At 38.0% G+C, this 27791-nt stretch overlaps 1 protein-coding gene across 1 annotated transcript in view; it reads left to right on the top strand.

Moving 5' to 3' along the window:
• Nucleotides 1–27791, top strand: part of LOC128857455 (netrin-B-like) — a 132952-nt gene that overhangs the window by 86732 nt on the left and 18429 nt on the right. Inside the window, exons 2-6 of the mRNA XM_054093211.1 lie at nucleotides 5026–5214; nucleotides 22659–22808; nucleotides 22884–22973; nucleotides 23523–23588; nucleotides 23781–24012. Of these exons, the coding sequence (XP_053949186.1) occupies nucleotides 5026–5214; nucleotides 22659–22808; nucleotides 22884–22973; nucleotides 23523–23588; nucleotides 23781–24012 (727 nt within the window). The remainder of the gene's footprint in view (nucleotides 1–5025; nucleotides 5215–22658; nucleotides 22809–22883; nucleotides 22974–23522; nucleotides 23589–23780; nucleotides 24013–27791) is intronic.

Raw genomic sequence — 27791 nt, 5'->3', positions numbered from 1 at the left:
TGCACAAAGTGTGACAATTATAATTATGTGGCTTTAGGTTATCAAAGTAAATTGAGCAACCAGTAAATTATCAAAACTTGCCAATCCGCCCCAGTGCTGTAGGTATTTAATGGGAATTCAGCTAGTCTACAATCTGCTACATGATAAACAAAACCGTTTCATTTAGCGTTGGAATTCAATTCTCTATCCAGCCAACTCACCTTAAATAAAAAATAAAATAAAATTTAAAAAATACCTCACATTGCTCCTCAACATACTATAGGTACATAAGCACAAATACAAAACTGGTAACCGAAAATTTAACAGCTCACTTGAAATGAATTCCCAGTTCAATGCATTATACTCGTAGGTATTCGGCAAACAAAAAGCTCAAGTGAAAAATCCGTTTTTCCTGAATTGTTTGTTGGAAAAAAATGGCGAAAAAGTGAGTGCGTGAAAAAATTGAGTAGCAGACGTGTATGTGCGCTCATATAACTTAAACTACATCATCAGTTGGGTATTCAATGCTAAATTGGCTCGATGTGTCTGACCACTAAAAGCTCGAGTTTTGTAGGACGGTTTGTATGAATGTATGTATATATGCGTATGTATGTATGTGTATGTATATATATTTATGCATATATGGGCAATGTGCATAGCAATGTGTTGCATACTCGTCCATACATACATACCAATGTATGTGTGCATAAGCATTGACGTACGTCTCACAATTCGATCTGTCGGTTCATGTTGCTGGTTTTTAATGCTTTTGCTGGTCGTCACTTGCCAATTGAATTGTGGTTACAAATTGAATTACACACATTTCGTGTTCACCTCTCATTACTAACAATGCGAAATAAACTACACTCAATTTTTGAAACAATACCGACAGTAACAACAATCCGCACAAAAGCTCAAGTGCCGGAAGAGTGGCTGAAATATGAGGTACTTTTGTATTGATTGACCGCCGGTTGGGCGCTACTGTTCAGTCACACAATCATTTTATATAATAGGTAGTGACCAGAAAACTCCATTCTTGTACATTTATTGTTTATTAGCTCTGACGAAATTTACTAAAATTATTTGCAATTTGATGTTTTAATACCGAGATGTAGTCGTTATTGGTAGAGTAAAAAGTTCGTTGTGTTCTACGCTATTTGTCTACGGTGAGTCCTATCTTGCGATGTTGGAACTGTATCGGATCATTTTATATATATGTATACTACTGTGGGCAAAAAGTAAGGTGAATTTACTTGTCAAACTTCGCGGAATTAAAATTTCGCTCTAGTTATTTTTTTCATGAGTTGGCAGCACTGTTTATAACATCTGGGCCAACTTTCATGTGAATGTCATTATCAGTGATATATTTACGCTTGTGTTTACCAAACGACCAAGAGTGCATTTTTCGATTTTTACAATGTCTGATTTGATTGAGCAGAGAAGTGATATCAAATTTTGTTTGCGGAATAAAATTTCGGCTGGGGAAACGTTTAGCATGTTGCAGAAGGCATTTGGTGATTCGACCATGTCCCAAAAAATGTTTATAAGTGGTACAAAGACTTCAAAGAGGGTCGAAAACGTGTTGATGACTTGGAGCGCTCCGGACGACCATCGACGTCAACAGATGACCAACACATCAATAAAGTGAAGGAGTTAGTGCTCAAAAATCGTCGGTTGACTGTTAAAGACCTTACTGATATGATCGGAATATCAGAAGGATCTGTGAAAACCATTTTGAAAGACCATTTGGGCCTACGAAAAGTCAAATCTCGCTTGGTACCGAAAACTCTCAATTTCTTGGAAAAAAGTCGTCGCGTTGATGTGTGTGAAACAATGCTTTGAGACTATCAGGACAAGCTCAAACGGGGAGATGAGACTTGGATTTATGCTTACGACCTTGAGACAACCGACCAATCAAGCGAATATCGTGCTAAAGGCGAGGCCAGACCGAAACGAGCACGTCAAAGCCGTTCAAAAATAAAGGTCATGATGACAGTTTTTTTCGATTTTCGTGGTGTGATGCACTATGAATTCCTTCCACCTGGCCAAACTGTTAATAAGGAATATTATTTGAGCATTATGCATCGTTTGCGTGAAGCAATTCGTCTAAAAAGACCAGAATTATGGGCCAACAACTCGTGGTTTTTGCATCACGATAATGCACCGTCTCACACTGCACTCGTTCTTCGTGACCATTTCCCCAAAAATTCCACGCATATCGTTCCGCAACCACCGTATTTGCCTGATTTGGGTCCGTGTGACTTCTGGCTATTCCCAAAACTCAAGAGACCACTCCGGGGAACGCATTTCGAGTCGATTGAGGAGATAAAAACTGAATCGAAGAAGGTGCTGATGGCTATACCGGAAATGGACTATTTGCCATGTTTCGGGGATTGGAAAAATCGTTGGCATAAGTGTATTTCATGGAGAGGGGATTATTTTGAAGGGGATCAAATTGATTTACAAGAATAAATAAAGATTTTTCATTTTACAACCAAATTCAAATCACTTTTTGCCCACAGTAGTACAAATATATATGCATAATTGATGCTTAGACTTTTTTGGGGTGTTTTGCAGAGCTCCTCCTCCTATTTGTGGTGTCCGTCTTAATGTTGTTTCACAAATGGAGGGACATACAGTTTTAAGCTGATTCCGAACGGCACATATTTTTTATGAGGAGCTTTTTCATGGCAGAAATACACTGGGATATTTGCCATTGCCTGCCGAGGGGCGATCGCTATAAGAAAAAAAAAATTTTTCTTCATTTTGGTGTTTAACGGAGATTCGATCCTACGTTCTCTGAATTCCGAATGGTAGTCACGCACCAGCCTGTTCGGCTACGGCGGCTGTCATATCTTACCAATTGAATTACCTTTCTGCAGGTGTATAAAGCATTGGGTACTTTCTTCGTTTGCTCTTTCACAATGAGCTTCCCCGTTAGTTTGCTATCCAACATTACTCCTAGTTACTTAGTACGAGTATACCCTATGATCAAAGTACCGGGAGGGTTTAAATAAAACAAAACAGAGTTTAATTTCAGGCAAATTTATTTTATCTCCTTCAAAATATGGCCCGTCTGAAGCCCCACACATGTGCCAACGTTTAACCCAGTCCTCCATGCACCCCTGGTAGGCCGACGAAGGGATGGCCTTGATCTCCTCTATCGACTAAAATCTCCTTGAACGAAGTAGTTACTTCAACTTGGGAAACAAAAAGAAGTCGCACGGGGCCATATCAGGGGAATATGGTGCTTGCACGATGGTGTTTACTTGGTGTTGGTCAAATAATCCAGCACAATTTGGGCTCAATGCGATGTCGCGTTATCATCATGCAAAATCCGAGAATTGTTTGTCAACATTTCCGGCCATTTGCGACGTACAGCATCTCTCAAACGCTTCAAAACGGATAAATAATATTCTTTATTGAATACCTGGCCCGTTGGGAAGTACTCATGGTGCGCCACGCCTTGTCAATCGAAGAAAACAGTCAACATCACCTTCCCGGTACTTTTTGATCATAGGGTATGTCTTAACTTGTAGTGTGATGCTATCCAGCCTAGGTTCAGAATCTTGTACTTTCTGGTGAATAGTACTAAGTCCGTTTTCTCAGGATTTACTGTTAGTCCCGCTTCAACTGCCCACTTGCTAATTTCCTTAAGAGCCACTTCAATAACTTGACTCATAGTGTTTAGGCATTTTCCTGAGATTACGATGGCCAGGTCATCTGCATAAGCAGTTAACTTTGGTCCTCCGTTTCTCATTTTAAGTAAGATCCTGTTTACTACCAGAGTTCACAGTAGACGAGGGCGTAATCCTCCTGTGGTGTACCTCTATTAGCTCTCCGATACATGACCAACTAACCCCATTCTGTTACCACAGTTCGACAATTCAATAGGTAGCCAATATATATTAGTGTGACTATTTATTCTAGATTCTCAATCAGTGCTTCCTTGGAAGCATTGTTGAGAGCTCCAGATATGCCAAGAAAGGCTGCAATCTCGTATTCACTGTAATGCATTGCCCTTTCTATATACAGTACAACTTTATGTAGAGCAGTTTCAGTGGGCTTACCTTTCGTGTCAGCGAATTGATCTTCAGATATTAGGTGAGGTGATATCCTTTCCTTAATATAAGAATCCAGTAATCTTTCGAAGGTTTTAAGAAGGAACGAAGTTAGGCTTATAGATGAATAGCCTTCTCAAAAAAGTGGCTGATTCTACCTGCTTTTGGTATAAATCCTTGAGAGCTTCCAATTCCTTGAAACACAGTTGAGTTTCAAACAATATTTAAATATATCCTTCAGCCAAGGTATCAGGGATGTACTTCCCTTTTGCAAGAGAGCTGGAAATATGCCATCAAAGGGGCCAAAAGGTTTAAGGGGCCCATTCCGATCTAGATGTCGTAATGCGCCTTCTCAAACTTCGTTGTTTTCAGTAATCTCCGTACATACAGGAAAGTGGGTTTTAGTGGAAATCTCGACCGTTTCCTTTCCATCTTTGGTTCATTCACCAGTATCTTAGCGGTTTAGTGAAATAATAGGAGATTTGGCGAGAATTTTCCGAAACCTTCATGCTTCTGAAATTATAATCTCCTTTTTGTATAAGCTGCGTAATGCGTAATATTCTCTTCAACACTCATCACAATCTGTAAGTTTTGCTAGCTTCAGAAACTTCTCTTCGTTGTTTACCAATATCCCGGTTCTACCACTGAGGATTGGACTTACCTCTGAGTGGACAGGATTTTTGATATGCAAGAAGAGTTTTTGGTGCTAGAGAGTCTCCAGCCACTGATGTATATGTCTCTGCTGGAGAGTATTTGAGGATATTCAATATCTGGCAGATGCCTTATAACTCTTACTGGCTTACCTTGTAGGCGATCAATCAATTACACGTAATTTATACTTTCTATGCTTATATTGTAGTAAAATTTTATTGATATTCGTAGTGGATATTATATATATTTTTCTTCTCTGTGCGCTGACTCAGCATTAAAAGCTCATTTAATTTAATTAACTCCTTTTCTTTCTTTCTTCCGTTTTATCTTCCAGTGTGCCAATGCAATGGACATGCTCGACGTTGTCGCTTCAATTTGGAACTCTACAAGCTGTCGGGCCGCGTTTCGGGAGGAGTTTGCTACAACTGTCAACACGACACCACCGGCCGTTATTGCCACTATTGCCGCGAGGGCTACTACAGAGATTCATCCAAGCCGCCCAATCATCGCAAAATCTGCAAACGTAAGTAAAGAGAGAAGAATGGAATGAAGAGAAGAGTGTGGAAATAGCGGACGAACGAAAGACACATAAAAGAAAGTAGTAGAAAATAATCGAAAATGTGAAGGAAATGGATTTGCCAAAAAAAAAAAAAAACCGAAACGAATCTTTAGGTAGAAAACTATGAAAAAATGTTTAACAAAAAAATATTGTTGGAATATATTTCTGACTTTTTCTTAATATTGACAAATGCAGGTGTTTGTGTGCAAGTTGATTGCTCTAACGTGTCACGGATGTTGAGTTAATTTCCAAACAATGAGCTAATCAAGGCTAGACGTCTTTTCAAATACAAGATAATCGCATGTGTTGAACAAATTACAAGTTTTGTATGACATTCCTCAAATGTATTCTCAAAGCCACCAACCAACCCTCTGATATGCGGCATTGAATGCTATCAACATATCCACATACGTAAAGGGTGCATTTTTTTAGGTTGCGCACATTTGAAATGAAAGAAAATCAAAAGTAATACGGGAAAAGCCATCGTTTGAAAGCTTTATAATCCACTAAAGATCAAAAATGATTCTAGGCATTTGCCACGAATAAATCAACCATATGAAAGACCAGGTGACGTTTAACTTAACTCTGCTCTTAAAATATGTAAGTCCCCTCGTTGCCACACAGGCAAATTATACCGCCAGTTTTATCTTCATTTGTTATTTAACCAGTGCGATTTCTCAGGAAATATAATTGGCCTTTGTCAATATTATCAAGATGCTCAAAGAAGTGCCTACTACTCGAAGTGATGAAAATTCTCGCAGGAATTGTTAAATTGGCTTAACCTCTACCTGAACTCTACAGCTCCTATAAGAATCGTTATGCGGTGCTTCTGGTAGCCATATGACTAATAGTGCCTTGTTGGTATATCCATGAGCCGTATATGAGCGATTTCTTGTCAAATGATTCAAGTATTTGGGACATTGTGGTTTTTAAAATTGATTTATTTGTAGGCTTGAGTATAAGCCGAAGTAAGCCGAAAAAATGTTGCAAAAAATCCAATAATTTTGGGTTTTATTAAAAGGTGAAAATTATAGAAATTAATTACATGGAACTTGTATAAAATTTTTTTGTTTAAAAAAAATTTAATATAATAAAAAAAAAATATTTTACAAAACGATGTTTTTTGCAGAAATTTTTTTTTTATCTTTAAGCAAAACATTTTTTTAAACTAATTTAATTACAAAACAGAATTTTTATTTATTTTTCTGGGAAAAAATTTTTTTTGTGTGAAATAAAAAAGATTTTTAGAAAAAATCAAAACACCAAATAAAAAAAATTGTTTCATAAATAAGAAAAGATTAAAAAAAATTTTTTTTTTTTAATTTTAAAAACACATATTTTTTTTGTTTTGAAAAATTGTGGAAAATTTGGAAAAAAATTTAATAATTTCGAGATTTATTCGAATGTGAATATTATAGAAATTAATTACATATATGAAATTTTAATAAAAGTTATTTTGCTTAAGAAAATTTAACTAAAAATATTTTATTGCATATTAAAGTTTTTTATTATTTATTTATTATGTTTATTGCTTTTGCTTAACAAAATTTAACTAAAAAATATTTTACGAAAACATGTGTGTTTGAAGAAATATTTTTTTATTAAAAGGATTTTTATAGAAAAATATTTTATTTTCATTAATTCTAAAAAATTTGGGAAACAAATTTTATTTATTTCTCTAAAATAATGTTTTTTGTAGATAACTTCTTTAGTTAACAAACATTTTTTTATACATTTTTTTTTTTATTTCAGAAAAATGTTTTTTTGCATAAATCTTTTTTATATAACAAAGTTTTTTATTTAACAAAAAAGGTTAAAATTATAGAAACAAATTATTTAAATATGAAATTTTTAAATTTTTTTGTTTTCAAAATTGAAATAAAAAAAAATATTTTACAGAAAAATTTTTTTTGAAGAAATAGTTTTTATTTAAAAGATTTTTAAAGGGAAACAATTTTTTTTAACAAATTTAATTTAGAAAAACTTGAGAAAAAATTTTATTTATTTATCCTAAAATAAATTTTTGGTAAAAATCTTCTTTATTTAACAAGAAAATTTTTTTGTCAAAATTTTTTTATTTAACCAAAAATTTCCTAAAAATACCTTTTATATAACAAAAAAACTTTTTTGTAAAAACCTTTTTTTTTAATATTTTTTTTTGTAAATGCCTATTATATAACTAAAACAAGTTCTTACAAAATTTAACTTAAAAAAAATTTATATAAAGGTTTTATATTTTTATTGAAAAATAATGGAAAGAAAATTTGTGTTGCTCACGATCTGGATACTCTGATCACTTGACCAGAAATCTCTTATATCCGTATTTGAGAGCCCCAGTATCATCATCGATTGCTGTCCAAAGTGGTGGAAGTGAACGCATGTATCCAGATGCATTGCACTGCCTGTTAATAGCGGCTTTAGTTTTCATCTCCATTTGCACGCTTCCATACTTGCAGTAAATTCCTCATATCCTGTCTCAGAACCTTTCCTCGCGCTTATGTCTGTTTTCTCATTTCTTGAAATATCTCTATGTCTTGGGATAGATTGGAGCTGTGCTATCGAAGAGATTTTACAATCTTCAAATTTTTGAATATATTTTTTAGCAGTTCAAATGTCTTCATTGCATTTTGACTATCAACAGAAAGGGCGAGTTATGAACGTGCGAGCCTCATTATATTTACTATCTGTGCTGTCGTTTTTAAAGTGTAAGGCTCGTCTTGAGAAAGCTGCAGTTGTCTGAATGGATGTAAATTTGAGTTCAAGGAGCGTTGCTGGAAGAATGCGTCGGATGCTGTTCAACTGCCCATTTTAGCAGCCACATTTTAGTGAGTATTGACTATATCGCGGCGATTGTAGACCCCCATAAAGTCGAATAAGCCCAAGATATTAGCCCAGTCTGTTGCTTTTATATAGCCACGCAGAAATTAATCCACAGATGTGTCAAGTGGTAAATCTATTAAAAGAAAATCAATGCTAAATGAATGGTTCTTACAATAAATAAAGTTTCTTGCGTATGGTAAAGCATGCAGTGCCATCTCCTTGAAACCAAATAATTCCACGTTTACACCATCCCACTGAGTAAGAAAAAAACCATTAGTTTTCAAACGCTAGAGCTCGCTGATGACTATAACTTCCTTCCGACATCATCTTTGAAAGAAATATGGATTGATTCCACCGATCCATGAAGTACAACAAATTCTGAGCTTTTGTGAACTGACATCTCAATAAAGGGTTTGGATTTTCTCTACTCCAAATCCCGAAATTTTTGCCTATTTATGTACCATAGCTATTGTCCCGAATATGAGTCTCATCGCTGCAGTAATTTTTGAATAGAAGTGAGTATAAAATAATCTTTTTTTAGAGATAAAACCGCAAGATTATAAACCCTGCTCTGGTCTACGACGCCAATTCGTGATGGAATGATGAAAACTTGCTGTAAATAAACCAGTTGTCATTTTTCAAAAGACTCTCATGCCTCTAAAAGGGCACCCTATACTTGGGTACCTGTGTATACATGAGTATGCACACTGAGTATCGAAATATGTCGTTGAAAAGTTTTTCCTCTATCGATTCGTCACGAACTCATCATCAACGCCAAAATCCCACACATCAGCAACGGCTTTGGAATTAGATGTTGTCATCATTGAAAACATTATTGTTGGAAGTATGTTGTTGTGTGTACGTTCATCTGTATGTAGGTAATGTGTAAGGATTTGCTTGAGAAGGAAAAGAAATGAAAATGGGCGTGGGTATGGGAAAGTGAAAAGTACTTGTGGCATAAAGTTGTTGAAAGCAATGTAGGATTTTTCTCTTTTCAATTTCGAACTAAGTAATCCATCAGAAATCACTTTTTTCATGGCAATAACAGCAACAACTATAACCACAACAAAATACCAATAGAAACAAGTACTACAACAATTTCAGTACTTCGCTGCGCTATCGAAGTTTCCCTATGCCTGGTGATGAGTTTGAAGTGGTGGAGTGACAGCGATTAAGGTGGCTTCAAGTGGAATTTCATTCAATAATCCCCAAACGATAACAGCAACAACAAGAAACCAACAGAAATAAAAACAGCAATGAATAGAACAAGGAAACCTTGTCTGAATCTTGTTTTGCAAATACAACGTAGCTGTGTAGCGTGAAGGGTAAGGTATAGGAATTTCAGCGCTGCGAGAAAACTGCTATAATTCACTGAGCATATTTTCAATCGAATTTGAACACGAATATCGTGACGGACCATAGTTAATTTCTAGCAGCCAGAAAGACTTGCCTACTTTTATAATTATCAATTTGTTGCCTTAAGGCGAGTTTACACAGAAGGCCATAGCAAAAATGGTCACTGTTCTTTATGGGCATTTTTTACACCTTCACTTTTATTTAAGTACCAACAATAGACTCCTTTCTATTATATTTCAGTTATTTTTTTTTTGTAAAGGGTGCGCCAGCAGCCGGCTTATTTTCAAATCACAATTAATTTTCGCATTGAGAGGTGTTTTATGGTCAAAAATAGGAACTAAAGCTCAGTACCACATCTTAGCGCTATTGCATTGTTCGCTTTATGCTTGAGTAACGACTCAAAATATTCAGAGCTTATTTCCGAAGAGAGTGCTGTGTGAGCCAAACTGTACATTTATGGAAGAGAAGTTCCAGATGAGGCGAATTTCGATATCTCCGATTGTATTAATGAACTAAGTCGTTGCGTGTGGGTATTGGAAAATCCTCAAATATTTATCGAGAAACCAAAGCATTCACAGAGAATACATTTTTTGCTGCTGCAAACGGCACTTCGGCTACAAGACTATGGGTTCCTATGTGCGGAGTTCGGCAGATGAAGTGCTGCCTATTCAACAGCCCGGAATTTTTTTTGTGTGAAACTATTTTTGAAGTGAAAACTTCTTTAGAATCGTTGGGAGTGATTTGAGAAAAAGTGAAACGAAAAAGCGACACCAAAAAGAAGAAGAAAAAAGATATACGTATATATATGTATGTATAGAAAATGCTTCATTACCAGGCACACAGAAGGATGGCATAAGCAAATTTAAATTTGTGAATTTATATATGTATGTATATATGCGGATATATGTATATATGTTGTGTGTATGTACATATGTGCCTCGCCACAGCAAAACATACGGTAAAATTTCTCAAGAAATCCAGCGCGCATTCATAGGCACAGCGCACATTCATAGGCACAGCATTGCATGTACAGTAGGGCGGGTCGATTTAAAAATCGCTCATTGCTCTATGAAAATCGTATTCTAGGGATCAAAATAAGAAACTTTGCCGAAGGAACCATACCTCTAAAACGAATTCTGATGTCCCTCAATTTCAAAATATCACCATTTTTGGCCTTTACATGAAAAAATCAGCTAAATTGCTATGTTTTTTTCTTTATTTTTATTTATTTATAATATTATCTATTTTTTCTCTTAAGAAATTTATTTAGTCAGAACATATGTAAATGAATGAATGTGAGTTATAGAAAAGAAACTAAAAAGTTCGACCCATATTGGGGGACATCAGAAATCGTTTTAGGGGTATGGTTCCTTCGGCAAAATTTCTTATTCTGATCCCTAGAATATGATTTTCACAGAGCAATGGGCGATTTTTTTGCCTTCCCACAAATCGACCCGGCCTAATGTACAGTATCCTTGAACAGGCAGCTGCGGTTGTCGAGCATTTAGAAACATATATTTACATACATATATGGGTGCAAACATATTTACGGAGCCGCGGGCACTCGACTTGACAAAAATTGAATATTGGCAAATAATTCTACGCGAAATATTCCAATATTGACTATTTTCGAATTGTCGAGAAAATTGGCATATGGGCGGCTCGTTTTATGAATGAAAGTACTTGCTCTTAGAACTATGAGCTCGAATTTATAAATCAATTTTTTGATGATGAGTTTTTGTTGCACAGTACAATAGTTGAAACTGTTCGGCGCCGCCGCGACTGTTCAGCGCTATGGCAACTAGGATGATGGCCGCTACGCCTGCGCCTATTAATGCATTTTGTTCTTGTAGTCGCTAGGCATAGTATTTTAGCTTTGGACGACATACGCATTTACAGGAATAGAGTGAGTGGCCTGTGTGTGCGGTTGTATGTAGATGCATATGTGTATATTAATAAGCATTGTTTTGCTGGAAGTTCAGAACACAAATATGTATGTACGTACATAGGCTGGGCCATAGTATAGCTTACATACATATGTATATTATAAAAAATTCAAACCAAGCGTCCTACGAATGTTTGCGTGTATGTTAGTACGTCTGTGTATTATACGCGTTACGACGCTCATAATAGCAACCGCGTGTGCTATATTGCGTCCGTATTTTTATATTCGTAAATATTTTCATTTTTAAATATTTACCGCAATTATGCCGAAAAATAATGCAGAAAAGTGTCGTGAATTTCGACAGAAAAAAAAAATACCAGTCTTACGGTTAGACGGGATAGAAGTGAAACCTTCCGTAAAACAAACTGAGAGAGAATGAGATCAAAAACAACAATTGACGCGGTATTTCAAAGATATGTTGACAATCACACTCGTATCATTTGTTGAAATTGAAAACATTTAGGATGAGTAATAATAAAATGAAGAAAATAAAATATGAACTTTATAGCAATATTATAATGAACCTATGTATAATTATCCCGCTCCTAATGCTGCTTTCGTCTCATTCTCTCTCAGTTTGTTTTACGGAAGGTTTCACTTCTATCGCGTCTAACCGTTAGACTGGTATTTTTTTTTTTATTGGTTTGAAAGACAAAAAAATGCGAAAATAATGCTGAAATCAACATTCATTTACTTCTGCTCGATGTGAGTAACTTTTGTCTTGACGATCAGGGAACAGGCAGTTACAGCTGCCCCATTGTGATCGTGCGGTGCCTAGCGCCTGTCTAGCGTTTATCAGGGTATCCATTACTGGCATATTTATTTTATTTTATTTATTAATTTATTTTTTTATTTATTCGTTCTCACATTGCTCTTTAAAATGGTTTCTAATAGAAGAGTCCATCGGATTTCCAGCTGAAGAATCCTAAAGTTATTGTCTCGAAGAAATTAAGGGTAGACCATTGATCTTTAGTCATGATTGACTCACAAGTGATTTTCTCCAAGTCTTTGTGTCCACATTTACGACCTGTAATAGCGCCCGCCGTAGCCGAATGCGTTGGTGCGTGACTACCATTCGGAATTCACCGAGAGAACGTCGGTTCGAATCTCGGTGAAATACCAAAATTAAAAAAAACATTTTTCTAATAGCGGTCGCTCCCCGGCCTCTGAGTGTATTTCTGCCATGAAAAAGCTCCTCATAAAAATATCTGCCGTTCGGAGTCAGCTTGAAACTGTAGGCCCCTCCATTTGTGGAACAACATCAAGACGCACCCCACAAATAGGAGAAGAAGCTCGGCCAAACACCCAAAAAGGGTGTACGCGCCAATTATACAATATATATATATAATTGAGCCGCATTGACTTTAACTTCAGACTCCATGAAAACTATTAGAGGGAGTCCATCGGTTAGTTATTTGGGCTTCAATTGAAGGAGGAACTAGGGTCTCAGCAGAATTACCAGCAATTGATTTCAGTTCGATAATGGTTTCATTTGCACTTTTATTGAGGTCACTAGCGCTACAGGAAGGTGCGAATAAATATAGTTACATTTGCCTCTTTTCTGAACTGTCTTTCATAGTGTCCGCATATCCTAAATATGACTCAGATGCTTTTGACGAACATCTAACAATTATTTTATGAAATAGGACCGAGGAAAAGGTCTTAAAAATGAGTTGACAGAATAGCAGCCAGTATAGCGATTTCGGTGATGTTATATTCCGCAAATAGTTAAAAGACTCGCTCTATCTATTCAGAGATGGACATTTCTTGAACGTTGAAAAATTCCATTGGTATTTCCTCTGAATAATTTCTATTGGATATGTTAATAAGTTTTTGCCCTCGTAAAAGAGGTGTTGCTACTGATACTATTTTTGTGTTCACTCTTGTGAAATACTGTTGATTTGAGGGTGTACATATGAGGTATCGATCGCAGTATTTGGCATTCGTTTGAAGCGATATGTCTGAAGAGTTGGATGTTGACAAATCAGCCGTCGAAACGTTTGCATGCGATGGGAGTGGTCCAAAATGCAGGTAACTGAGAGCCACATCAATTGAAGGAGCGGGATATCGAGAGACGTTAGGTGACGTGTGAGATGTTTACTGAACGGCAGAAAAGAAAAGGAAAATGGATCTATTGTAATAACCCTAATCATCGAAAGTGTTGGAGCCTGCCAGGTGAACCAGGTCCATTGACAGCGAAAAAAGAATATTCATGCCTCAAAGGTTATATTGTGCATCTGGTGGGTTGAGAAGGGTGTCATCTATTATGAACTCCTTAAACCCTCTGAAACCATCACTGGCGATTGTTACCGACTGCAGCTAATGCGTTTGAATCGAGCTCTCAAAGAAAAGCGGCCGAAATGGGACGGCAGGACAGTAGACATGACAAACTGGTTTCGCTGCATGACAACGCCAGGTCACACGTTGCTAAATCGGCCCAGAAATATTTAGAGGGACTGAATTGTGAAATCTTGCCCCGTATTCTCCAGTTATTGCACCTTCGGATTACCGTCTGGTCCGATCAATGCAGTCAGACCTTATTGGAGAGCAGTTGATTTCTTGCAAGAGCATCGCAAACTGGCTCAATGAATGGAATCCGTATGCTGCCTGAAAGATGGAGTAAAGTTGTAGCTTTCAATGGAAATTCGTAACTTTGGCAAAGAAAGGACGAGCACTTACTCCCATACCCAATAAAAATAAATTTGTTGGATATATTTTAACTGTTGTAGGAGAACCTGTTTTGAATCGCAAGTTTTCCCAGCTCATTTTCTACAAGTCATTGCAAACCTTTGCCTGCAATTATATAAAGAGGGATCAATGTAGAGGTATCAGATTCTAAATTGAAATAAAACAACGAATATTTAGTCTGTATTATTATTGTGTCGAATTAGGGATTATTTAATAAAAATAGTCCCTTTCAAATATTGGCCGCAAGTGCGCCGTAATTCGGTCATCCGTAAGCATCAACTTTGTAAGACAAGCTGCAGGTCTTCGCTCGGTATCTCGTGCAACTGGTTCATCCACAAAGCAATTAGACTTTACTTAGCCTTACAAGTAAAAGTCCATAGGTGTTTTTTTCCGGGATGACGCCCGTGAAGAGGGAACTGGCATGAGTACTGCTATACCGGCATAGCAGTATGCACGACTTGTTGCCTCACAGCTACACCTAAGCACCTCTCTACTATCTACCACTCTCCCCACGGAACTGTCCGAGAAGGAATTACCTCACGGGGCTGGTTAGCTCATAGGCTGTTAGTTCTTTTGTCTACGAACCTCCGCGCGTCTTAGATCATTGTGGATATATTTTGCATGCGCCCAGATTCGCTTCCAGTTATCGCTCGATTTTAGCAAAAAATCTATAATATTTTCTCCGTTTAATATACCACAAGTTTCGGGAGCATAACGGGGGCGTTGGAACCATACGTGATCAGCGTTTTCTTCCCTATCTGTGCAGATTGGGCAGTTTGGGGAACTGTCATGGCTGAATCTATGGAGTTATTTTCGATATACTCCGTGGCTTGAATCGAATTGGGTATGGTGAAAGTCTGTTTCCCCATGGTTCCTTTCTAACCACGTCGTAAGAGAGGATATTAGCCCATGCGTCCATCTACCTTTCGGTGATCTGTTCCACCGGTCTTGCCAGTGGGCGATCGAACGACGCCTTTCTGCTTCTGCAATAGTTTTACGACTTGCTCTACCGTCGTGTTCAGATAGTCTTATATACACTCTCTGCATTTTTTTCGGCAAAATGTCTACGGGGACTAGCCCTGCTATAACGAAGAAAGCGTCGTCCGAAATTGTACGGAAGCCGCAGATAGTTGTCAAAGTGCTTAACCGATAGACGGCTGACAGTCTTTTTGTGCAGCTATTTAAGTTCAGTGCAACCGCCCAGATCGGTGCGGTATATAAAAGAACCGAGCTGACTACCCTGCTATATATCATTCTTTTGCTGTGACTAGGTCCGCCATTGCTTGGCATGATTCACAACAGGTACGACTGCACACTCGATGCCTTTTTCACAGCGTACTCCAGGTGCGTTTCGAAGTTTAAACGGCTGTCAACCATGACTCCTAGATATTTTATAGCGGGTTTTGAACTAATAGTTACAGACCCAACATTTACATTTATAGTTTCAACTATCTCCCTGCTGCTTATTAGGACTACATCGATCTTATGCTCAGCTAATTCCAACTTTATAGACCTCAACCAAACCTTGATTCTGCTTACTGATTCGCTTGCGATCCTCTCAATCTCGTGGTTATGTTTTGCTACCATTACTACCGCGATGTCATCCGCGAATCCAATGACTTTAGTTCTAGGAGGCATATCCAGTCTTAGAGCCCCGTCATACATTAGGTTTCATAGCGGTGCGCCCAGAACGGATCGTTGAGGAACCCCTGCTGATACGATATACTCCTCAGCGCCTTTGTCACTTCTAAAGCTCAGGTTATGGTCCCTGAAATAGCTCTCAATTATTTTGATTATATAACTAGGCGACCCTATTTTTCGAGGGATTGTAGTTTACGCTGCCAGCTAGCAGTGTTAAAAGCATTTTTAACGTCCAGAGTAACCACAGCGCAGTATTCTTTTTCCCCGCCGCGCTATCTCTTGCCTTCAATGGCTTCTGTTGCTAAATCTACCACGCATTTGATAGCATCTACTGTTGAGCGAGATTTCCTGAAGCCAAACTGGTATGTGGAACACCTTTGTCTTCAGGGAAAGACGACAACCTGTCGCAAGTAATTCTCTTCAGAATTTTCCCCATTGTGTCTGGTAGTATTTATTGGTCGGTAAGACTCGGGTTCGCCTTTGGTAAAAGCTCAAGTGTTTACTTCTTCCACCTCCTTGGGAAAAATCCTTAGTTAAGGCAGGTTTGGAATACTGCTTGAAATATGTCTGAAAGTCCAAAGATTTGATAGCCTACGAATATGGTGGCCAATTCACTAATGAATTTCTTACCGAAACGACGACGCAGTAGATCCATTGTTTCACGGGCTGTAGGTCTGTATGGCAAGTAACGCCGTCCGCCGTCTTATTGGAACCAAATGTTGTAGAGATCACGAGCTTCAGTTTCCGGAATAAAAGTGTCATTTATCATGCGCGATAGCTTTCGTCATTCACTGTTAAACTGGTGCCATCCTAGTTTTTGAAGAAATATGGGCACATGATTCCTCCAGCCCGTAGGCCGCACGAAACGGTTGTTTTCAATGGATGTAATGGCTCTTCTTGAATGACTTCGGTTGGCTCTTCAGTATAGCACCTTTGCTTATTGACGTATCCATTAAGCCAAAAGTGGTATCACCGCTGTACAACAAAAGATGGTCTGAGCGCGCGACGAACACACTTTTTACAGAGCGTCGATTTTCGTAATAGAATTGTACGGTTTGTAAATATTGTTGAGGCGTTAGTCTTTCCATGATGAAATATTAATGAACACTGAAAAAAATGTGTATTTAGTTTGACAGTAGTCACTCGTGATCTATCAAAAAAAAACCCTATTGGTTGAAATACCTCCTATCTGATGACCCTTTGCCTTACTGCGCTCCTAGTCACAGGTACACAAATAAGTTATACAGAATCTACTACTGCTTCAAGTAAAGGTTAATTTTTGCCTCAAAGGAATTTGTTTTTTATTCCTCTCTAAATAAAAGTTTTTCAGTACCGCCTTTTCATTCAGTGCTGGCATTCGCCACAAGTCACTTAAGGAGTTCTCGTCAAATCGCTTTTGTATCGAACTCCAATGAAAATTGCTTTTCTTCAGCCAAAATGTGCAAGTAATTTAAAATCAATTAAATTCCTATTTTTATGCTTTTATGCGCGTTTGTTGCTTATCCAACTTTGAATGTGTGTGTGTGTGTGTATGTATTTGCGAGTGTTTACCACCGCCGAGTGAGCTGCTATTGTGGGCGAACAATAATGACCACGAAACAAAAGCGAAAACCAAAAAGGGAAAAAACAAATCAATGCACAAAATCGAATTGAATGCAAAGTGCAAAGAATGAGAACTCAATTTCAGAGCACAATATTGTACATTAAAGGCCACAGACCGCAAGTGGATGGTAGCAATGGCACGCTTGAGCACCTAAAACCTAAGGCAGCCGAGTTGAAACTACAGAAAAAGGCAACGAAAATAGATTACATACAAATAAAATGAAATTGCATGCAATAACAATAAAAGGCGAGATAATTGAGATATTCGGTACACTCTGCGGTGCCTTTTGATACATTCTTTGTTCAACTAATATTTATATATCTACACTATGTGGTGTATAAGTAAGCATACAAGTACGTATATAAGGTGCGTTTCCTAATCATAAGACACCTTTGGTATACAATTTTTGAACTAACATAAGCTCCCTTTTACTTTCCGCAGTATCTTTTCTTTGGCATCATTTTATAGACTTCCATCAATTTTTAGTGCGAAAGCTCACTCTATTTCATAGAACCGTTATCTTTTTCCAAAAAGCTGCACTTTTGCTAGTATTTTCGGCATTTCATAATGATAAGACACTAGCCGAAGATACGTTTCTGAAGAGATAGAAGATGCTGATTGTTGTTTTGGATGACTTTAATTATTGTATAATTTTATTCAATTTGACCTAAAATGCCAAGGGGTTCAGAATTATCGCAAGAGAAGCTTGGAAATATTTTGGCCTACAAGGATTCAGGCTTGTCAATCCAATTAATTGCAAAAAAAGGGCAGAAGTCGTTGTGTTATGCGGAATTTTTTTAAGAAGGAGTCCTGAGAATTAAAACATTTTGAAGCCCGTTGGAAGAAAATTATCACTATTAAGTCGATAACAGCGAGCAATCATAAGGAAAGCTTCTAACTCGACAAAGTCTTGCGCCAACTTGGCCGCTGTTGTTCAAAATAACGTTTCAAAAATGACAGTTTGGCGCACATTACAGAGGTGCAATCATTTAAAATTATCAAAAATAAGAAAAGGTTTGCAAAATAACACCTTGACACCAACTGGGACACACTAAGATATTTGGAATATTTTTATTTGTTGCCCAATTTCATATTATTTTTTTTAAAGGTTACACTTTCGGATGAAAAAATGGAACCATGACGGACCCGATGGTTTTTTTTTAAATTATTGGAGAGATTTGCGCAAGAATCCTCTCTTATTTTCCAAACGCAACTTCGGTGGATGTTCTGTTATGGTTTGGGGTGCATTTACATCGAAAGCAACTCTTGATATACAGTTTACATCATCGCGAAATGTTTTGAGAAATGTTTGAAATAGTCTCCTTCCTTTTAATCACGACAATCGGGAAGTGCCCTTCGTTTTTTCAGCAAGACTACGCCCGAATCCACGTAAGCAGGGAAACAAGACAGCTAATTCGACAACACCAACAAGCTTAAAGCGGCAATTAAGGCAGAATGGGATTTTCTAGGTGTAAATTTACTTAAAAAGTAAGCGGAATCGATGAAAAAAAGCTATTTTGTGTCGCTAAAGCAAATGGTGCTTCCATTTCCTCTGAAATCTATAAATTAAAATACCTTGAAAAATTAGGGGTGTCTTATGATTATGAAACGCATCTTATATATAAACGCACAATGGTGTGGAGCTGATAAAAGTTCACAAAAACTCCACACACAGAAATAATCGGATATAATAAAAAAGAAGAAAAAGTTGTGTAAAAATATGATTTTTTCTTTAGCGTTTTTAGTTTTTTTTTTGTTTTTGAATCCCAATTTCTGTTCCAGTTTAGAAATTTTTTTAATTAACTAAAAACTTCTATCCTACAGTGGCCTCGTAACTCCCCGTTTCTTGTTTCGAAAACGTTCAGTTCACTTATCGCTCCAGCCTAAATCCAGAACTGCTAACGCAGTTTACAACGCCATGTTCCGTGAAACTATGGTTCGATTCAGGCAGGGCAAGAGGGTTTATCTTCATTGATGCCTCCAAAGCAGTACACACGATTTTCGTTGTCGTAAGCGAGAAAAACGACCCAATTTCATGCAGCCCTGTCTGCTCCATCTTTACAGCTGAAGCTGCTGTAGTTTTACACGCTCTCCAACACGCTACAAAAAATACAGGAAAATACGTCATTTGTACCGATAGCCAATTCTGTTTTCAAGCCATCAATAATTGCAATATCACCAACAACATCAGCAGCTGCATTAGAACCATTCTCATCTCGTACTCAAATAAGATAAAGATAATGTGCGTACCAAGCCACACCGGCATCGACGGCAATTCCTACGCGCACAAAATAGCCAAAGACAACACACACTTTGAAGATGCACCAAATTGGCCCTTGATTGGATAGATTGCAACCATCATTGCTCCAGAATCAACCTAATCCAGACTAAAACCCACTATCCTTTATCTATACCAACAAACATACCTTTCATATGGCTCCAAATTGCCCACACCATACTTAGACTTGCTCATTTTCTAGAAAGGGGGAGATTAACCTGTGTCCCTTGTGTGATGCTTCAACAAGCGTTCTTCATCCAGTTGCTTTCCGTCCAGGCCTCAATGTCAAAAGACAACAGAATTTTGTTGGAACTGACCTTCTCTCGCACTTCCTCTGAATCCATCAGAAGGAAACATAAGTGCAATGCATAGATTCCCAACAGACGCTGACCTACTCAGAAGGACTTAGAGCCGTTGGTACTTGCCATACAGCTAATAGCCTCTGATGGCGTTGTATGACAATTTTAAAAAGAAAAAAACATGTTTGCCTAAATTTTTCTTCCGCAAAGTACTACTACAAAAGGTTACTAACTGAATTGTTTAACCAAGTTTTAAATATTTTCTAATATTCTTCTCTTCAAACTGTAGAAAGTGCTACATTTTCCTCATTAAAATGAAATGAAGTAAAGTAAAAGCTGAATTTATTTTTGGAAGAACTACTGCATTTTTAGATTATGAGAATTAAAATAAATAAATAAATATAATTTCTTTGCTTTAGTAAAGCTTATAGAAGGATAACCATGGAAAGGGATGCCTCCTCCACGCGTTGATGTTTTCTATGTTAGTTGCTATTAATAGGGTTGACATTTGCCAAGTTTCAGTTTTTACATATCCATCTCTGGGGTGCGTAATTAAGAGGACAGATACCTGTAAACGGCCATATTTTGCCTGACTTTCATTAAAATTATTTAAATTTGTTTGTTTTTGAATAACTTTTTTACTAAAGAAGAAAAAAGGTGAAAAATTAATCATTGATTTTGTTTTTGAATAACGTTTTTAGTAAATAAATAAAAATATTTTGTCTAATAGAAATCTTTATTTTGGCTTTTAGGCACTCTATTGCTTGTCTGTTTGTATACTGCAGCTGTTTAGTTCACAGTTGTTAATTATGAGTAATGTACGATGTCACTTGCAAAAATTTTAATTCTTCCGATAAAAAAGAAAAAATAAATAATTGGCGCGTACACTTCTGTTAGGTGCTTGAGCGAGCTCCTCCTCCTATTTGTGGTGTGCGTTGTGATGTTGTTCCGATAGGGTGATTAATATTGCGCCATCTTGTACAATTAGTAAAATTTGCGCGATCGAAAAAATGTATCTAAATTGAAGCCGCCGTAGTGGAATGGGGTGGTGTGTGACTAGCAGTTTGAGGGACTGTGGTTTGAAACCCAATGTGGGCACGAAACTCGAAATGATAGAAAATGTTGTTTTGATAGCTATCGCCCCTACAAACGCAATGGCAAACCTCCGAGTGTATTTCTGCTATAAAAAAAAAATTCTCATAAAAAACCATCTGCAGGCGGCATGAAACTGAGCGACAACGTTTGAGGGGCACAAAGATTATACATACAAATATAGGCGACTTAGATTCGCTAAGCGTTAACGCGGGGCGAATTGTTGAAGCCATTGGTATAATTAAATCAATGTATGCAGCAGGGGAAAATATCTGCGAAAAAATATATCTGTTTGGAGGCATTTAATGAGTATTAGTAAGACAGGGTTCATGCAGGGCTACTTTTGTTGATGTACAGGGTGGGCCATATAGCGTTTGCTTTTTGAAGCACCTATTTTTTGCAAATGGTAACACAAATCACATGTGAAATGTGTTCATAATTTACTTAAAGGTTTGACATTTACGAAATGGACGCTATACGCTTGAACAAAATTGGGAAATATTGAAAACCTATTTCCAAAGTGGTCAGTCTTCTTCTTCTTCTTTCTGATTTTCACATCGGAGGCTACGTCAATAAGCAAAGTTGTCGGATTTGGGGCTCAAAAAATCCACACGTTACTGTAGAGAAGCAAATGCATCCACAACGAGTCACTGTTTGGTGCGGTTTTTGGTCTGGCGGCATCATCGGGCCATTTTTTTCGAAAATGAGCGAGGAGCCGCGGTTACAGTAAATGGCAGTTTTTTATAAAAATAAATACAGTTCTTTCCAAAAATTGAAGAGGATGACATGGACGACATTTGGTTTTTAACAGGACGGTGCAACTTGTCACACTGCCAAAGTTACACTCGAACTTTTGGCTACCGTTTTTGAAAACCGAATAATCAGCCGAAATTCCGATATCAATTGGCCGCCTCGGAGCTGTGATTTAAACCCGTGGGACTATTTTTTGTGGGGAGCCGTTAAGGACAAATGCTATGCGAACCATCCAGAGACGATTGATGCTTTAAAACACGAAATCGAAGTTGCCATTCATGAAATTGGAGCCCAAAGAATCGAAGATGTGCTTTAAAATTGGGTTGATCGAATGGCCTACTGTAAAGCCAGTCGTGACAGACATTTGAACGATATTATTTTTCATCCATAAATGACAATGTTCAATCTTCAAAATAAAAAAAAAAGTTTGAAAAAATATTGATTAGGTTTTTTTTATAGCCGATTAAAGGAGCAAATTTTACATGACCTACCCTATATTTTCGGTATTCTCAATGTTCTCGTTGACTGTTGACTAAAAACGAAATAACTGCAAGAATAGTGAACAGCACGGGAACAACAAAGAGCATTCCGATAGTTAAAGCTGCCAAAGTCTCCCTGTATGAACGCAGCCTAATGAAATTCTCTTGAAAGGGAGTTTGCAGCATTGAAAATAGTGAGTTATACTAGTTTTGTAAGGTGTAATCATACTATTTAGCGCAAATATTGCTCGATAACTTATTTGCTGTTTAGAACTAATTTATGAAACTAAATTTTCAGTTTTATGTTTAAGAGTTTGTCTTCGCACTTACAGCGACCGTTGCCTACTGCGTCAAGTGGTGTGGGTTTAGAAAATTAATTCTCTATAAAACTTAATTCTCGTAAAAATCGCCATTACCTTCGTAATACTCAGCTTCCTTCTTTTGTCTTCCCCAGGCTGCGACTGCCATCCAGTTGGCTCCACGGGTAAAACCTGCAATCATCTGAGCGGTCAGTGCCCCTGCAAAGAGGGTGTGACAGGTCTGACGTGCAATCGGTGTGCGCGGGGATATCAACAAACCAGATCCCATGTGGCACCCTGTATAAGTAAGTACAAATATATACTAAATATTGAAAACTTACAAATTCTAATTTTGATATCAAATAAATTTTCCCTAACAGAATTACCGACCAAAGCGAATATGATACAAGCGGAGAGCGCGGTGAGCGAGTATCGAGAATCAGCTGGACCCGATGATGAGATGAAAAAATGTGAGTATGAAGCGTAAATCAACTAATTAGCGAAATGACATTAAAATAACTGTAAGTGCCAGTAGCCGCAGAAATGGACTAAAATTAAGCTGCATAAAGGGGAAAACGGGGAGAGCAAGCATCAAAATTTCAAAAAAGTTTCTCTGTGAAATTTCTGCCGTTTGCGCATTTTCAATTCATTGCCATAACCACATGGCAGCCGCTTCATTATTAAGCAACCCTTTTGAATACTTATTTTTTGGGTGTTTATTTGTGACCGCACACAACACACACACACACACATACACACTCGCACTCGCATGCATATTGAAATGTAATTTACACTAGTAATCAAATTTTCATTGCAAATTTAGTGCTTAGAGTGCATTTCACTTTAATGAAATTTGCCAAATTCCCAACGCGACAAACTAATTTCCTTTCATTTGTGTGTGTGTGCGCGCGCGCTTGTGGTTGTGGGTGTTCTAAGTGTGTGGTAGTGTGTTCATTGAACTGTTCGACACAGTGCATTGGAGTTTGAAATTTAATTAACTTTTATTTAATATTCAACAGATTGTGGCAAATGCAAGGCCAGCCCGAAAAAACTCAATTTAAATAAATTCTGCATGGAGGATTACGGTACGTATAAGTAACCTAAGCGATATTTTTCATGTTGTTGTTGTTGCTGTTGTATATTTCTAATGAATTTCATGCATGCATGCATTCATGCCCTCGAGCTATTACAATTTTAATTGTATTTATGCTGACTCTTCTTTTTTAATTCCATTCCATTTATTTGTACTTGTTTTTTTTTTTCTTCTGGCATTGCAGCCATTTTGGCAAAAGTCATTGGGCATGACCGCGCTTCACAGGACATCAATACGGAGAAATTTTCGATTGAACGACAAAATGAAATTTTCAAATACGAAATAAATATACAAACGATTTTTAAACGGAACCCCTTGCAGGGTACGACGAGTTCGCTGCTGGGCAGAGGGCATATGATGTGGCTGGTGCCGCGCAAGAGTCTCGAGTGCCAATGTCCCAAAATAAAGTTGAACAAGTGAGTTGCAATTGATTTTTATTTTGCTTATGGATATATTTATGTATGTAAACTAGGGTGAAACATTCTTTATACCAAAAAAGAGGTACGGTTTTACCATTGGAATTGAAAAAAAAACAAATTTTAAAAGAGCGAAGAGCAGACAATTATGCCCTATAGGCTTTTTATGGCAATGGGTGGTACAGGGTTTGATTGAAAAGTAATGCGCCTTATTTTTTTTAAGCAGTTTTATTAACCTTTTTGGCTTATACAACTAATATTCTTCAAAACAGCACCCTTGAGTGTCAATATACCGCTGGTAGCGGTGCTTCCACTGCAAGAAACATTTTTTAAACTCATCCGCCGGAATGGGGTTCAATTCGGCTGTCATAGTTTTTTCGATCGCCTCGATGGAGTCGAAACGCCTCCCCTTCAGCATTCTTTTCAGGCGCGGGAACAAGAAGAAGTCCGGAGGGGACAGGTCTGGGCTGTAGGGAGGGTGGGGAAGCACCGAAACCCCCATCTTGACCAATGCAGAGGTGCAGAGGAAGGCGGTGTGCGCCGGCCGGGCCGAACCCGGGCGACGCGGTTTTTAAGTTAAATTTCACATCTTCGTCTGTTTGCATCGTCGAAGGCTTTCCAGATCGCTGTTCGTCTTCGACGTTCTCCCAGCCCTCCTTCAACGACTTGTGTCACCGTTTTACCTGGGCACTGAACAGAGATTGGTCCCCGTAAGCCTCCTTGAGTAGCCCAGTGGTTTCGGTACTCGTCTTGTGTAGCTTTTCGCAAAATTTGATCGAGTAACGATCACTGCAAAATCCTAACACACTTTTAAAACAGCTTTCACGTGCGGAGTGATGTTGACTGCACCGCTGTTGTCAGCGAACTGGGATCGGTTTCTAGTGGAAGGGGCAGGTTCAACGTTCCCCACCAGCCGATTCGGTTGATCGCTTGGCAGACGCTCCGCGCGGGAAGGTTCATTACTTTTCAATCAAGCCCTATATATACTGAAAAATATCATGGTGGAGTCATATTGGCCAAACTTCTCTTAAAAAGATGCTGATAAGCAAACCCTTTCTTTAATATAAATTTTTCATAAAATTGCCTACCATAATGACGATGTAGTAAATCCATTGTTTCACGGGCTGTGTGGCAAGTAACGCCGTCCGCCGTCTTGTCAGAATCAAATGTTGTAGAAATCACGGGCTTCTGTACCCGGTATCAAAAGGTCATTTATCACGTTCCTCGTTCTTGAAGAAATATGGGCACAAGATTCCTCCAGCCCATAGGCCGCACCAAGCGATTGTTCTTAATGGATGTAATGGCTCTTATTGAGCGGTTTCAGTTTGCTCTTCAGCCCAAATATAACACGTTTGCTAATTGACGTAGCCACTAATACAAAAATGGGCCTCATCGCTGAACATCGAGTGCCACAATATGGGTCTTCGGCGAGTTTTTCAAGACTCCCACGAGTAAAACTATGACGCTTTGGAATATCGGGCAGCTTCAAACTTTGGACTAGCCTTATTTTATACGCTTTCAAACCAAGTTCTTTGCGTAAAATCGCCCAAGTAGTGCTATAAGATAAGCCAACTCTCATTTACAGACTCATTATACTCTTCACTTCGTTGTACGTGGTCTTATCGGTCGAGTATCATCCAGTAATGTAAAATTATTCTGAGTTTCCGCGATGGTTTGCCGAATAGTGCGTTCGGTAGAACGGTTATGTACACCGTAAGTTGGCCTGAGCGCACAATGGACACTTTTCGCAGAGCGTCGATTTTCGTAATCGAATTGTACGATTTGTAAAAGTTGATGAAATGATGATGAAATGTCAATGAGTACTGAAAAAAATGTGTATTTAGTTTGACAGTAGTCACGGGTGATCTATCAAAAAAGTCCTATAGAAAAAAATACCTCCAATCTAATCACTTTTATCTCCGAAAATCTCATTATTCGGATTCAGTTCAACAATTTTTAAACATTTTCATACATTTAAAATCTTTAAATCTTAAACTCTTTTATTATTTTCGCGTAATTTTTGGAAAAAAATATTTTTAAAACCATTTTAGTTATAAAAATCTTGATTCCTGTAGGTATTTTAAAATCGATGTAGTTTTCCGACGTTTTTTGCAGAAATCCCAAAAAAAAAAAAAATTAATAAATAAAAACAATTTTACAATTCCGATGGAAATACCGCGATTTTTCTCGGTACAACACCCTAATGTACATATGTATGTAAATGTGTAAATATGTAAATATGAGTAGTGCGGTTAGAGCGTTCTTCTACACACATACATACGTATATGTAGATGCTTTGCGCTTTTTTCTACGTAGACTTATTGATTTGATCAATTGGATTATTAAATTACTAAGTAACTAACTGAGTTTTGAGAGCACTAAATTAGTGCGCCAATTAGTTATTGAAGCGTTAAGTGACTTGATCATTGACCTGCTCGAATAGTTTAGCTGTTCTGAAAATGCAATATATTTGTTTGTTTTTGGAATGCGGAAGAATTAAATTTGAGGTTGAATGGTTGAAGTATCAGCCTGGCACTACCCAAGTAGCGCTAAAGTGTCATTTTGCTAACATTACGAGACCTCCAACAGGCTGATATCTACAATCAACAAAAGCTATTGATGTAGTGGACAAAGTTGATGGGATTTAGGTTGGAGCTCTGCCCCAGGCTGAAGGGCGCACTCAGTGTCCTTAATCGTCTAGCTGCCAAGCCGTCTTCTCTGGGAGTTTCCAACAGCTTCTGAAAAACCAGACTTTTGAACGTTTTATAATTAAAATTTGTTTGCCTTCTCGCTGTTTTTTTTTATGAAAACACAACTTTATTCTGAAAAAATGGTTACAAGTGAATCATTGAAAGTATTGTCCATCGCTGGCTACTACTTTTTCCCCATCTTTCTGGTAGATCTCTACTACCGTCGCGCTAAAACTATTCATCTTTTGAGGCTATCCACGGATCAAGGCATTTTGTGATGTCTTCATATGAATGGAACTGCTGGTCAGCTAGACCATGTGCCATCGATCGGAACAGGTGATAATCGGACGGCGCTATATCTGGAGAATATGACGGGTGGGGTAGGATTTCCCATTTCAGTGTTTCCAGGTAGGTTTTAACGGGTTTAGCAACGTGGGGCCGAGCGTTGTCATGCAGAAGATTCACTTTTTCATGTCTCTTCGCGAATTGCGGCCACTTCTCGTGCAGTGCTCGGCTCTATCGCATCAATTGAAGTCGATACTGATTCCCAATGATGGTTTCGCTTGGTTTTATCAGTTCATAATAAATAACACCCACTTGGTCCCGCCAACCTTCGCAGCGTGAATATTCGGTAGAGGTGACGACGTAGAAGCATGGTCGTCCCGTCCCATGGCTTTATTTCCCTTGGCTTGCTGTAACGAATCCATTTTTCATCACCCGTCACGATGCGATGAAGAAAACCCTTCCTTTTTTGCCGCTGGCGCAGTTGTTCACAGGCGAAAAAACGAAGTTCAACATCCATTGCTTTAAACTCATGAGGAACCCAAGTCCCCTGCTTCTGAATCATTCATAAGGCATCCCATCGCCTGGAAATGGATTGGCGGGTAACTCCTAATACTGAAGCAAGCTCTTCTTGTGTTTGACACGGATCCTCATTGAGCAATGCCTCCGATTCAGCGTCTTCGAAGGTTTTTGGCCTTCCTTCACGCGGACGGTCGTCAACATTAAAACCACCGTCTTTGAAGTGACGGAACCAATCTCGGCACGTTGTTTCACTTAAAGCAGCATCTCCATGAAGTGTTTGTAGTT

Source organism: Anastrepha ludens, chromosome 3, assembly GCF_028408465.1.
Source record: "Anastrepha ludens isolate Willacy chromosome 3, idAnaLude1.1, whole genome shotgun sequence".
Lineage (NCBI taxonomy): Eukaryota > Metazoa > Arthropoda > Insecta > Diptera > Tephritidae > Anastrepha > Anastrepha ludens.
This window is presented reverse-complemented; position numbering and strand designations above follow the sequence as displayed.